At 36.8% G+C, this 14,279-nt stretch overlaps 1 protein-coding gene across 4 annotated transcripts in view; it reads left to right on the top strand.

Annotated features, from left to right (window-relative positions):
• Positions 1 to 14,279, top strand: part of LOC106882280 (organic cation transporter protein) — a 132,469-nt gene that overhangs the window by 55,961 nt on the left and 62,229 nt on the right. For all 4 annotated transcript variants that reach the window (XM_089351609.1, XM_089351607.1, XM_089351608.1 and 1 more), the window contains exons 2-4: positions 2,672 to 2,845; positions 10,028 to 10,247; positions 12,827 to 12,930. In XM_089351609.1, coding sequence (XP_089207735.1) covers positions 2,703 to 2,845; positions 10,028 to 10,247; positions 12,827 to 12,930 — 467 coding nt within the window. In that variant the 5' untranslated portion in view covers positions 2,672 to 2,702. The remainder of the gene's footprint in view (positions 1 to 2,671; positions 2,846 to 10,027; positions 10,248 to 12,826; positions 12,931 to 14,279) is intronic.

Below are 14,279 nucleotides of genomic sequence, written 5' to 3'. Positions count from 1 at the left end.
TTGCGGCTTTTTTTTTTTTTTTTTTCAACAAATTTTATTCAACAAAAACAATATTTAACAAAAGCATGTTTAAATGACAGTCTGACCATCTGCCAAGCAAATGATAAGCAGTAATTAAAGTAGATGGTGAATATGCTCCGGAATAATCATTTAAAGATGTTTTTGTCACATGTTATTGTTTTTGTTGAATAAAATTTGTTGAAAAAAAGCCGCAATAATTATGCACCAACCCAATACATATAATGTCATACATACATGCAATGCCATACATATATAATGCCACCCACACCTTTTGTTCTTAAAGACTTGAAGCTGTTTTGAGGAAATATTCATGACAATAGTAGCAAGTTACAGCTTGTCACAACATTCTCACAAGACATAGATACAAGCATATTCATCAGAAATATTCCAGAATGGTAGCTAATCTGTAATGCTTTTCGTCCTGGCAGTGAATTCTTTGTCAATCATGGTAAGAAAATCCGAAGATTACATAATAATTTCTGGATTCTCTACAAAGGAGAGAAAAATTAATATCAGAGTCCGTGGGGTACAAAATTTGCTTTCTAACCGCATGGTTTCAAGTTCTGTCCCATTGTGTGACACCTTGGACAAGTGTACTTTGCTATGTTTGTCCCCCACCATCGCTTGATATGTGTGTGTGTGTGTGTGTGTGTGTGTGTGTGTATGTGTGTGTGTGTGTGTGTGTGTGTGTGTGTGTGTGTGTGTGTGTGTGTGTGTGTGTGTGTGTGTGTGTAAAGTATAGATAAAAGGACCTCAAATACATAGAGTAACCATCCACTCACATGCAGTGTATATAAATAAGTACATGCGAAGTGGTATCAAAAAGTTCTCTGACTAGTTCTGTAGCACCCCGATAGATGGCAGCGCACAGTTTCGTGCGCAGTGAGAGCTAGCAATGACCTTCATGAGGTGACCTTCAGTGACATCGCTGTTGAGAGATTTGTATTTTTGTGATCACGTGTATGCTGTAGTCTGCGATTTTTGCCATGGACACGAAGTTGGAACGAAGAACCAACGTGAAGTTTTGCGTTAAACTTGAGAATTCTGTTAGGGAGACATTGAGAATTCATCGGCAATCTTACAGCGATGTGGCAATGGGTCGTACGCAATGTTTCGAGAGGCACGGGAGCTTCAAAAGCGGAAGAACGTCCGTGGAAGACGACGAGCGATCTGGAAGACGTGCCACGAGCGTCACCCCGAAATGTGGGAAAAAATTCATCAGATCATCGGAAGACAATGACGTTTTAGAGCGTTTGAAGGAAGACATTCGGCGAAAGCAACCGGATCTGTGGAGCGCGAAGAATTAAATACTTCACCCTTGTCATTGAATTCTCTTCAATCGTGAGTTTCTCGCCAAAAACAACAACATGATGTCGCGGCCCCACTCGCCCTATTCGCCAGACTTAGCCCCTGCGGACTTTTATATCTTCTCCAAGATGAAAATGCAGCTCAAAAGTTGCCCATTTTAACACCGTGGTTGAGATCCAGAGCGAATCGAAAGAGGTCCTCGACTCACTTACGGAAAACGACTTCCATGCCGGATTCCAAAAGTGTCAGGAATGTTGGGACCGGTGTATTGCTGCGCAAGGTGACTATTTCGAAGGAGATGGCGTTAAAACTTAGGTAAATAAAGTTATTTCTGTTAAACATAACGAATCGGGAACTTCTTGTTACAACCTCGTATTAATGTAAACGTTATAAATTATATATATAAAAAAAAAACAAGTATATTATACTGTATAAACATCATCTCAAACACAACTCAGTGCTTTGTATAGAATGGATAGGATTGATTATGATATGAAAAGTTGGCAATCTACCCTAAATATTGCCACTGAATAGTCTTTGTTTTTTGTGTGTGTGTATGTATACACAAGCTTATTAACATATATGTATGTGTATGTGCGCACAGGTATGTGTATCTATGGACGGATGCATATATAATTATGTTTTTTGAGTAATATATATGACAAACTGTGAACAATTTTCCATGATATTGATTTCGTAACGCTGTTTTATTTATGTCTTTCTTCACTGTAGCTGCTATATAACCATATCTAATTTATGAAATTGCATACGTCGTGTATATATATATATATATATATATATATATATATATGTATATATATATATATATAATAATATTAGGGACAGAATCCAAAATTACAGGTAAAAACTCAATTAAAATCAATTTATAAAAACATAAAATTAAATTGAGCCTTATAGATAAAGTATATATAAAATATATAGTTTTAGGGAAAATACATACATGCATACATACATACATACATACATACATACACACATACATGCATACATACATACACACACATACATATGTTGTTCTTCATCATTTCTACATTTTAAGGCAGTGAGCTGGTAGAATCGTTAGCGCGCCGGACCAAATGCTTAGCGGCATTTCATCCGACTTTACGCGGTCAATTCAAATTTACCTTTCATTATTTCGAGGTCGATAAAATGAGTACCAGTTGAACTGTGGAGCCGATGTAATCGACTGAGCCCCTCCCCTCAACATTTCTGATTTTGTGTCAAACATTTAAAACCAAATTTGCTATAATCTAAATGTCTTTTCATTTTCGATCTATAAGACCATATTTTAACAGTTTTTTTTCTCTTTATATTTTTGCAGATTATAAATTCCGAAACTTACTATCTCAAAAATGAAGTTTGATGTTCTGTTGAACCATATCGGTTCCTTGGGAAAGTTCCAAAGAATTATGATCTTATGGATTTATCTAGGTGCCAGTATGGATGGCTACCATTATGGAATCAGTGTATTTATCTTACCAACAAAAAATCACAGGTTTGTCAATATATCTCGTCTCTCTGCAAATTCTTTCTCTAGATTTTTATATTGAATTCTTTACTTAACTTTTTGTCAGCTACCGCCATCGACATTTATGGTAAAGGTGTTGTGGATATTAAAAAATGTACATTCATTCATACAAACACTCAATCTTGTGTGTATATATATATATATATATATATATATATATATATATATATATATATATATATATATATATATATATATATATATATATATATATATATATATATATATATATATATATATATATATATATATATATATATATATATATATATATATATATATATATATATATATATATATATATATATATATATATATATATATATATATATATATATATATATATATATATATATATATATATATATATATATATATATATATATATATATATATATATATATATATATATATATATATGGAGGCGCAATGGCCCAGTGGTTAGGGCAGCGGACTCGCGGTCATAGGATCGCGGTTTCGATTCCCAGTTGTGAGTGTTTATTGAGCGAAAACACCTAAAGTTCCACAAGGCTCCGGCAGGGGATGGTGGCGAACCGTGCTGTACTCTTTCACCACAACTTTCTCTCACTCTTACTTCCTGTTTCTGTTGTGCCTGTAATTCAAAGGGTCAGCCTTGTCACACTGTGTCACGCTGAATATCCCCGAGAACTACGTTAAGGGTACACGTATCTGTGGAGTGCTCAGTCATTTGCACGTTAATTTCACGAGCAGGCTGTTCCGTTGATCGGATCAACTGGAACCCTCGATGTCGTAAGCGACGGAGTGCCAACAACAACAATATATATATATATTGATCAAGAAGTGAGGGATTATCAATCCGGACAGAATACTTCATAAGCTCTCCGTTGGTATACCAGGCTAACAATATTACTTAGATTAAGTGAAGAACACCAAGTAATCTTTTGGTCCAAAGCTATGGTCATCACAATTCTGTATTATAAATCCGTGGACGGGCACCAGACAAACTGGTTTTTACAAAGACTTTTATTTAATAGACAAACTTATAATAATGGTCATTAAATATTTTATCCTTTATTAGAGCAGTTTGGCTTACAGCTGTTTCCAGTAGTCATTGCAGGTACATTACTGATAGGTTTACGCAGTTGGCCTATTGATCAATTGAGGCAAATTGAATGACCCAAGAAAATTAATGCTGCTTTCGTCAGAGCCATTTCTGGTTATAACAAGCTGGGCACTGGAGGAATGGCAGTTGTGTGGAGAAGGTGAGAGGAGAAGATGGAAATATTCAAGCAGAAAAGAGAACAGAGAAAGACGAGTTATAAAGGGGTGGACGTAGGAGCCACTTACTAGGAGTAGGGGGCGTTGTATTGCCAAGTTTGGAAGAGGGACAGTCTAAAACATTAGTGTTTGTGGTCAGATCAATACCCGTTACTATGGTGGTGGTGGTGGACGGTGGTGGTGGGGTGGTAGTGTTGGTGGTGGTGGTGGTAGTGGTGGTGGTGGTGGTGGTGGTGGTAGATATGCGTAGTCATAGCCTTTGCACGTTGTTTACAGTTATTTTCATTTTCGGTGTTGCTGCTGTTAATATTTTTTCTTGTTCGCTCTAATTTCTGTCGTCGACGTCATTGTTGTTGTTGTTGTTGTTAGTGGTGATGGTATTAATGGTGGTATTGGTGATGCTAGCATTCAAATGTGCTATGTTGTTGCTGCTGTTCGACTGGCATCTGCTACCTTGGCTACTGTCACACCTACACAACCCACGAAGGTAAATGCCACACGGAGAAAATTATTTTCACTTAAGGGGAAACTTTCGATGACACTTTCTACCTCACTGATTTTTGTTGTTGGCTAGCTTTCAAAATTTACGCCATGTTGAAGATGAAAAAATATTTTAGTGACTATTTTAGTTCTAAAAAGGCGAAAGGCAAAAGAACCAACAGTTGTCAAAGGTCTTTGTGCGATAGAATTTGCACTCCGACTTCGTAAATCCCTCACCGGCAGCGATTACTCAAACAGAGCAATGTGTTGGAGGGTTCTAGCCTAAGTAGTGCAAAGGTATCATCCATCAGGCCTAGGGAATCACCAGAAAACAGTAGATATAGCGATGCGCTGCACCAGCGCATACTTCTATACCTTATCTGACATCTAACCATCACTAGGAAGACCATCAACCAAGGTTAAAGAACTTCTGATTCAACTCGTCGGACACCCATGTGGTATTCTATGGCCATGGGAACTAAAGGTCAGCTGCTCATAGATAAACTGTAGATAAAAGATTGTAAGTGAAGGAAGATAAATTTAGCAATGGCCTGGGTAGATGATTGCAAGGCCTATCACATGATGCCACATTCGTGGATCTTTGAATGTTTGAACATGTCTGGGATGACAAAAGATGTCAATGGTCTTTGAGAAAAGGCATGGAGAGGACTGATCTTACATTATACGGACAGAACGTTAAGAATTAAGAGAGGGACATTTTAAGGAGACAATGTCTATTTTATGCATGATTACTTTAACATTGCTACTGAGAAAAGAAACATCTGGATGTTGTAGCTGTTGCTGTGGTTATTGTTGTTTAACACTGCAACCTAACTGGGCGATGTAAGAAAGTGTCATCTGTCCACAATCAGTGGACTAAGGTAACTCTCCCTACAGACACGCGTACCCTTGACGTGGTTCTAAGGGAGGTTGTAAGGGAGGTTCTAAGGGAGGTTCTAAGGGAGGTTCTAAGAGAGGTTCTAAGGGATACAGTTTGTGACTAAGCTGGCCCTTTGAAATACAGGTACAACTCATTTTTGCCAGCTGAGTGGACTGAAGCAACAGGAAATGCCCCAGGGGACAACTCGTCGCTGGGTATCGAACTCAGAACCTGACGAGTTTGAGCCGAACACGCTAACCACAAAGCCACGCGCTTTCACAAGGAAATGGTACAATCGAGACAGGAAACCGCATAAGAAATATGGCTTCCCTATGATTCCACACCAAACAGTAACAGCGATAGCAACGTCACCACCTCTCCACCACCACCACCACCAACAACAACAACAACACCACCACCACCAACACCACCACCACTACTACCACCAGAACCACCACCACCACCTTATAACGGTAGTACAACCTCTCACTACCACTGCCACTTTATAGGGATGGTGCAACCTCTTACCACCACAACAGCCACCACCACGGTCACCACTGTCACACCACCACCACAACCACCAATGCCACCATCTTACAATGATGTTACAATCACTCACTACCATTCCTGTCAACGTCACCACCAAGGCCACCACCTTATGATACTGTTACGACTTCTTGGATCATCTTGCAATAATGGCTCAACCTTTTCCTTCCTTTCAAAAACCTTGTTGAACTTCAGAATCATTACGGTAACTAAAGCATTTCAGTTCAACCGAGATAGTATCTAAAACGTTGCAGTCGATTTCCTCCCCTCCAGACGATAATGTAATCAGACGTTAGGCGACAATGGTTCATTCATTAGACATACGCCTCCTATTCAAAATGCTGAGTTTAATTTACAAAGCAGACCCGGACTACTGCGTGCATAGATTTAATCTGTAAAGCATATAATCATATTTGCCTTTTGCTTCACGTTTTGTTTTCCAAGTAAAAAATATATATGAGAAAAGTTTTATATGAAATTCTAGTTTGTTAAATTTTTTTGGCACATTTTTATGAAGCTTAATAGGATTTATCTTCTGAATTAGTGTCATGCAATGATTTTAAGAGAATCAACAAACCTAGACTAACTGAAGATTAACATCTTTTCAAAACGATTCACTCCGGATATAATGGATTCTTGGAACTGTATTTATTTTAGGTATTAAAAACTCAGACAAGGCCGAGTACACCTGTTCCCCACCTCTCTTTTTCTCTCACTCTTTCTATCTATCTACCTGTCTGTCTATCTATCTGTCTCTCTGTCTATCTGTCAGTCTCTCTGTATTTCTGTCTGTTTCTCCCTTTCTCTGTTTCTCTTTCTGTCTCTATGTTCCATTCTCTCAAGACTACATTATCTAGTGTACGTTTTGCCTCTAAAACTACTGAGGGAAATACTTTGTGTGTGCGTGAAATACTTTTTGGGTTGGTGCATAATTATTGCGGCTTTCTTTTTCAACAAATTTTATTCAACGAAAATAATAACAATATTTAACAAAAACATCTTTAAATGACGGTCTGACCGTTTGCCAAGCAAATGGGAAGCAGTAATTGAAGTAGATGGTGAATATACTCCGGAATAATCGTTTAAAGATGTTTTTTACTACATGTTATTGTTGTTGCTGAATAAAATTTGTTGAAAAAAAGCCGAAATAATTATGCACTAACCTAATATATATATACATATATATATATATATATATATATATATATATATATATATATATGTGTGTGTGTGTGTGTGTGTGTGTGTGTGTGTGTGTGTGTGTGTGTGTGTGTGTGTGTGTGTGTGTGTGTGTGTATATGTATATGTATATACACCACACAGAAATACTGCTTAAAAATAGACAAGAATTGAAAAACAAAACGACATAGAACGAGAATAAATATAAATTGGTTTGCAAAACTGCCTGTTGTTGGCAATAATGCAAGACGAGTCATTGCCAGTGTTTTGTCTAAGCTGACCACTTGTGCTTGTCCACAAAGGGAAAAGTTGTGAGCACATTAGGCTTTCAAGATGAAATGGAATATTCTTTATTGAAGAAATTTGAACGATGATCACTGGCATACTGATACGCATATTTGCACAGAAAATAAAATGAGGGGACGCTTTTCTTTGTACGTGACATAAAACATGGTTATGCATTCCATATGCTAAACATCAAACCACCGAATGGATTAACCTTGAGAGTTTCTCACAAATTGGTAAATAAAAAAAGCAGTAAAAATAGTGTGTTAGTTATGTAACAAGACACGATCGCAGCCTACCTGTAGCGAACAAGAGGCAGGAATGGGCAAGGAGGACACTATTTGACAATGTATGCGTGTGTGTGTGTGTATGTGTGTGAATGAGTGAATGAAAACGAGTGCCACTGTGTGTGTGCGCGCACACACACATACAGAGGCACATATACCACTATTATCAAAATCTATTGCTTAATGAGGCCATAGATACAGACACTGCAATAGATTCGACCCACCCCATGAAAGTTTTTGGGCGGCAACCAATCTTACGTTTCCCACCATCTTCCACCCTTCTGGCACCCTGCTGTTGTTCAACCACCCATTTTTGTGGTATTTCTCTTTTACCGGGTGTTTGTCCAAGCGTGACTATATACGCTACTACATGTGTGCTGTAATGGTGTTTTGTGTCATAGCCGAACCACTTATTTTTAACTACTTTTCATTAATTCACAACAGGACTTCAATTTTAAGTTCATTCGGTGGTTTGATGGTCGGCATATGGAATGCATATAATTTTAAATGCATTGATCTATTTCTCCACTTGTAACGCCACACGTCTACGATTCACACACACACACACACACACACACACACACACACACACACACACACACACACACACACACACACACGAACGCACGCAAACACGAGTGCATGTATTAGTATCTGAGTATTTGCATATACGCGACATGAGCGCAATATAGGTGTGTCTATATGTATATAGGTATAAGTGATAAACTATAATTTCATAACGGAAGTGAAGTGAACTACTTAAAGTTAAACAACCTGGAGTTTAAAATATTTTCACTGCGTCTATATATCTCCTTTTTTTCCCCTGGACTTTTTAATCTACATTTGGGGTTAGCAAGAACATTATCTTTATGATTTTTAGAACTAAGTTATCACTCACGCAAAGCTATAGATTATGTTCTATCGTTTACTTTTATGCTGCTGGCTATTTCTTTTGTTCCTGAATTAACAGTATGGTAAGAACTAGAGTTTCGTTCCTTATAGGTGTTGGTTATATTGCTGAAACGATGTCTATGACATGTGCGGATATCAATTTCGTAAAACATTTTTGGTGTTCTTTGAAGAAAATTCATGTGTGTGAAGCTTTTGGAATTTTGTTAAATTTTTTTTAAATGTCACCCTTTTATTGTACTGAAAAATCAGACTCAGAGTTTCTCTGGAGGAGGAATTACAACTTCTTAACTCAAACCTTTTTTACATAGTACTATTCATACTGCCTTTATCAAAGAAATATAACTTCTGCCTTATTCTCCTGATTATTTCATGGATATCTTTTTTCCAATCAGGTTTATTTCTGGGCGATATCAAGATATTCTTTGCAGGACTTAAGGGTCACTATTTGATTTCCAGTCGAGCGTTTGTAGCAACAAACGAAGTAAAAACCACTCAATCCATAAAAAGTAGAATTTGTATATTTTATTAGAAAGTGAAGTTTCTTGAATCGTTACTTTGAGTTATCCATTGTTAGTTATTCAAATGATTGAAGAAGAAAAAAGCAGTGGAACATATTTATAAATATATCAAAATTTGCTTAATTACAGTGATTCCAGTTGTCAAGAAGGTTCTCATTCACATGTGTGACATTTGAATAGACCACTGTTTACACTAGTTTCAAATTTTGGCACAAAGATCAATAAGTTTTAGGGAGAGGCTAAGTCGATCACATCGATCTCAGTGTTCAATTAGTACTTATTTTATCGACCTTCGAAAGGATGAAAGACAAAGTCAACCCCGACAGAATTCAAAACGTAAAGACGGATGAAATACCTATTTCGTTATTGCCCACAAGGGGCTAAACATAGAGGGGACAAACAAGAACAGACGAACGGATTAAGTCGATTACATCGACCCCAGTGCGTAACTGGTACTTAATTTATCGACCCCGAAAGGATGAAAGGCAAAGTCGACCTCGGCGGAATTTGAACTCAGAACGTAACGGCAGACGAAATACCGCTAAGCATTTCGCCCGGCATGTTATTATATATCTACCTACATTAATCGAATATATGGAAGTTTGAGGCATTTTGTAACCGTGTTTTGGCAAGCAATGAAATTTTGATGACTAACTTTATTCCGATCCAACTGAGAAAATTCTTCCTTTATATTTTCAATTATGTTTATATTTTGCTTTTTTGTTTTACATTTCCTCTTTCTTTTCTTTGCAACCATCTTTAATTATATCACTTAAAAGAAATATTAATGAATTTGTTATAGGTGCGCTTTACCGGATCTTCCGAATGATACGTACAAAAGCCAAGGCAGTTACCATGATACTTTAGTCAACAAAACGATACCCTATGAGTTCAAAGATGACCAGTACGTTTACGACAAATGCCACATGTATAACTCAAGTCTCGGTGAAAATGGCACGAAGATGCAGTGTAATTCTTGGGTGTACGACCATTCCGTCTTCAGAACATCAGTTATAGAAGATGTGAGTTATTTTTTGTAAAATTATTCCCGATTCCTTCGAAATTAACCCTTTAAACTCTCACTTATTTCTCTTACGGCAGCATCGTAAACAATAACCATGAAGTCATTAATACCTCACTAAACCCAACTAAACCCAACTAAACCCAACTAAACCCAACTAAACCTCTCCTATGGTTTTTAAACTTCGCTAGTATTACTACCATTTTACGTCTAAGCTGCAATATAAATAATCAAAATTCTAAAGACCTTACATAATTTAACAAATGTTACGCGTAATTACAAAACGGTTGGCATGTACTTACAAACGCATTAATAAATGCACGTAATTTAACAAAGAACAAATACCTCAGTAATAGATTACTGGTCTAATTTCATTCAAAAGCTGCTAGGATTATTGACCTAAGGCATGAAACTATTGGTAACATTGTGTTAATCTATACATTGACAGCCTATATCTATACAGTTCTATATTTAAGAGATGAGGAATTATGAGGAATTTAAGAGATGAGGAATTATGAGGAATTTAAGAGATGAGGAATTATGCACATTATTTACGTTATTTTACATTTGACAACAAACAAGATGAGGACAAATATAATGTAAATAATGGACTATATATCTTTTTCCTTATAAATGCCCGAAAAACTCCTCACAGCCTTGATTTTGTGATCTCATTTTGTCTAATATATATATATATATATATATATATATATATATATATATATATATATATATATAGCTGGCCAAAATTTTGAAGTCACTGTCAGTACTACTTTTTTTGAAGAATAATAAACTTGTACTCTACGTCGTAACCTTTCACATTAATGTAAAATTCATTCTTATTATAACTGAACATAGAAACCAACAATATATATATATATTCATAGATATAGGTATATGTATGTATGTATGTATGTATGTATGTATATATATATATATACATATGTGTGTGTTTGTGAGTATGTGTGTGTGTGTGTGTGTGTGTGTGTCTGTATGTGTGTGTGTGTGTGTGTGTGTGTGTGGTGAGCGAGAGCATAGATAGCTAAATCAGAAAATTCGTTTTGACTACTGTAGCTTCAACCAGATCAACTGGCTGCTTAAATTGTCAGGGAAAATTTAGATTTCCGCTGAAAGTTGACTCCACTTTCAAACACAGACCTTCCCCATCAGTGAAGTTTCTTTTTCACAATATTAATCCTTATTTAATACACTTACATACCTCCTCCACAAGAACACTTACAGACGCGCTCATAGAATGGTCTAATCATTAGAATTGTTGTAACTAAGGCATGACATAGAACCATATCATATGCACACATATATATATAGAACACCGACATAAACAGTCTAGCAGAGAACTTCAACTTCGACCTACGCATTCATATGCATCGAAGCATGTGCATATACACAAATACGGGTATTCATACATGAGTACATACTTGCATACATGTTTACACATGCATACACATATAGATATATGTAAACATACATACACATACACACACGTATACAAAATTACATACATACATATATAGGGAGTGATGCAGACAAACAGAATTAAGATTGGTGCATATAAATATACATATTTACATACATACATATACACATAAAGATACACATAGATGATATATATATAGGGAGATATGTATAAACATAGATAACTAAATATATTTAGATAAGCACATATGTGCAAGCATAAAGATATTTATATATTGCGACTACAGTTGCATTGAAGGCTTGAATCTGTCATCTTCTGATTTGCTTTCTCCTTTCTGGTTTGGGAAGTCGAATTTCTCGAAATTGATGCCGAGTCAATTTGTTGCATACATATATACATAATAGATATGATGCAGCTACATGCATGAGAAAATATACATAAAACAAAACATCCAAATATGCACATGCACTCACTCCAAATACTGTACGTATATATACATGCAAAAATATCCTGTTGAATTTGTTGAAATTCCAATGAAGGAGCCTTGGATCTAGGTTAGAAACCGGCTCTTTCTCTCTCGGCAAGAAATCTTGAAATAAACTGAATAATGGCATACATACGTAAGTCCGTACGTACGCACGCATGTACGTATGTATGTATATATATATATATATATATATATATATATACATATATACACACACACATATATATATATGCATGCCTGTGCGTAAATACTATTTGCCAACCTTTCCTCCCTGAAGAGGGAGGCCGGTCTTATGGTAATAGTTATATGCCTTCTTTACTGGTCGCATATCTTTGAATTTTTTCACATTCCATTTTCCAGTTATAAGCATTAGAACTATTACGTAATTCCGAGCCCCCAGAAACAGCTGTTGGATTTACCATGCTTCTCCCCTCATTTTTCTGTATATTTTGTACTGCTTGTAAATTTTCTCTGTAAATTAATAAATAGCTGTATGCTTATACACCGGTGTTCGTAAGCATGAATTTTTCTCTCTCACTCTCTCTCTCTGTATATGTTATATATCAAGCCCTAGCGTGTATATCTGCATCACTATTTCTCTCTCTATCCCACTCACTCACCAATATATGTATATATTCTCTGTCTTCTGAACCAGTTGGATCTTGTTTGCGATCGAAGTCTCATGTCAGCGAACTGTATCGTGGTTTTTTTCTTTGGTGTGCTACTTGGCGTAGTGACACTGGGAAACGTATCGGATGTGTAAGTAGACTTACAACTTTTTAATATGCATTCAACACTACCTCACCCAAACATTTATATGATATATGCACGTATAGATTCCAGCACACACACATGCAGGCATACATACACATGTATTAATACACACGTACAAACATATTTATACACACACACATATATATATGCATATACTTGCGTATGTATATACGTACATACACACATACATATATATATGCATGCATACATACATACACATATACATGCATTAAGGCGGCGAGCTGGCAGAAACGTTAGCACGCCGGGCGAAATGCTTAGCGGTATTTCGTCTGCCGCTACGTTCTGAGTTCAAATTCCGCCGAGGTCGACTTTGCCTTTCATCCTTTCGGGGTCGATTAAATAAGTACCAGTTACGCACTGGGGTCGATATAATCGACTTAATCCGTTTGTCTGTCTTTGTTTGTCACCTCTGTGCGTAGCCCCTTGTGGGTAGTAAAGAAATAACACGTATACATGCATACACGCATACATATATATTAATATCCATACATACATGGATGTTTTTGCCATCGACTTTTTCATTATTATTATTATTATTATTATTATTGAGTGAGCGAGCAGTATATGCCATCAAAGTAACACTGGGGTAAAATATACGAAGCCCATTATACCCGTCATGACTACCCATCTGATAAGGGTACACCAGGCACATGCATCACAACCGTATGTGCACAATATGGTGATCTCGTATCAAGATAAACAGTGCATGACCTCAGAAGTGGGGCCCAGTTAGAATTTTCTTCAGATTGAGTAGCCCATCTCGCTCAACACGTCCCTGAATAAGGGTCTTTTAAAAATGAACGAAACACCCATGTTTCCAGAGGTGAATTATTCAAACCCCAAAGAATTCCTCTCAACACATGGCTATGATGCTCCCCAACTACTTCTGCTCGTGATCAGAGATGCACATATCGTCAGCCACCAAGGGACATGCTCAACTGGTTAAGGTCAAACAACTGACAGAAGCTTAGCATAGATGTTCTGTTAGTAAAAACTGACTGCTGCGTTATTTGCCTTGAGAGGATGTCTTCGAAGATCTACAATGACCATAACGATGACACAACATGCAAAGGCGACAGCGGCGGCGGTGGTGGTGGTGGTGGTGGTGGTGGTGGTCGTCGTCGTCGTCGTGATGGTGGTAGTGGTAATGGTGGTGGTGGTGGTGGTGGTAATGGTGGTGGTGGTGGTGGTGGTGGTGGTGGTGAAACATTATAAGCGACAGCTGCAACTGTAATAATCACATGCAAATTCATATACATATGTCGTACTAAAGATGTATTTTTCTTTTTGTCTTTTTTTTTCTTTCCTTCTTA

Source organism: Octopus bimaculoides, chromosome 4, assembly GCF_046866305.1.
Source record: "Octopus bimaculoides isolate indiv1 chromosome 4, ASM4686630v1, whole genome shotgun sequence".
In the NCBI taxonomy this organism is placed as follows: Eukaryota; Metazoa; Mollusca; class Cephalopoda; order Octopoda; family Octopodidae; genus Octopus; species Octopus bimaculoides.
Note: the sequence above shows the minus strand (reverse complement) of the source record. Positions and strands in the feature narration are given on the sequence as shown.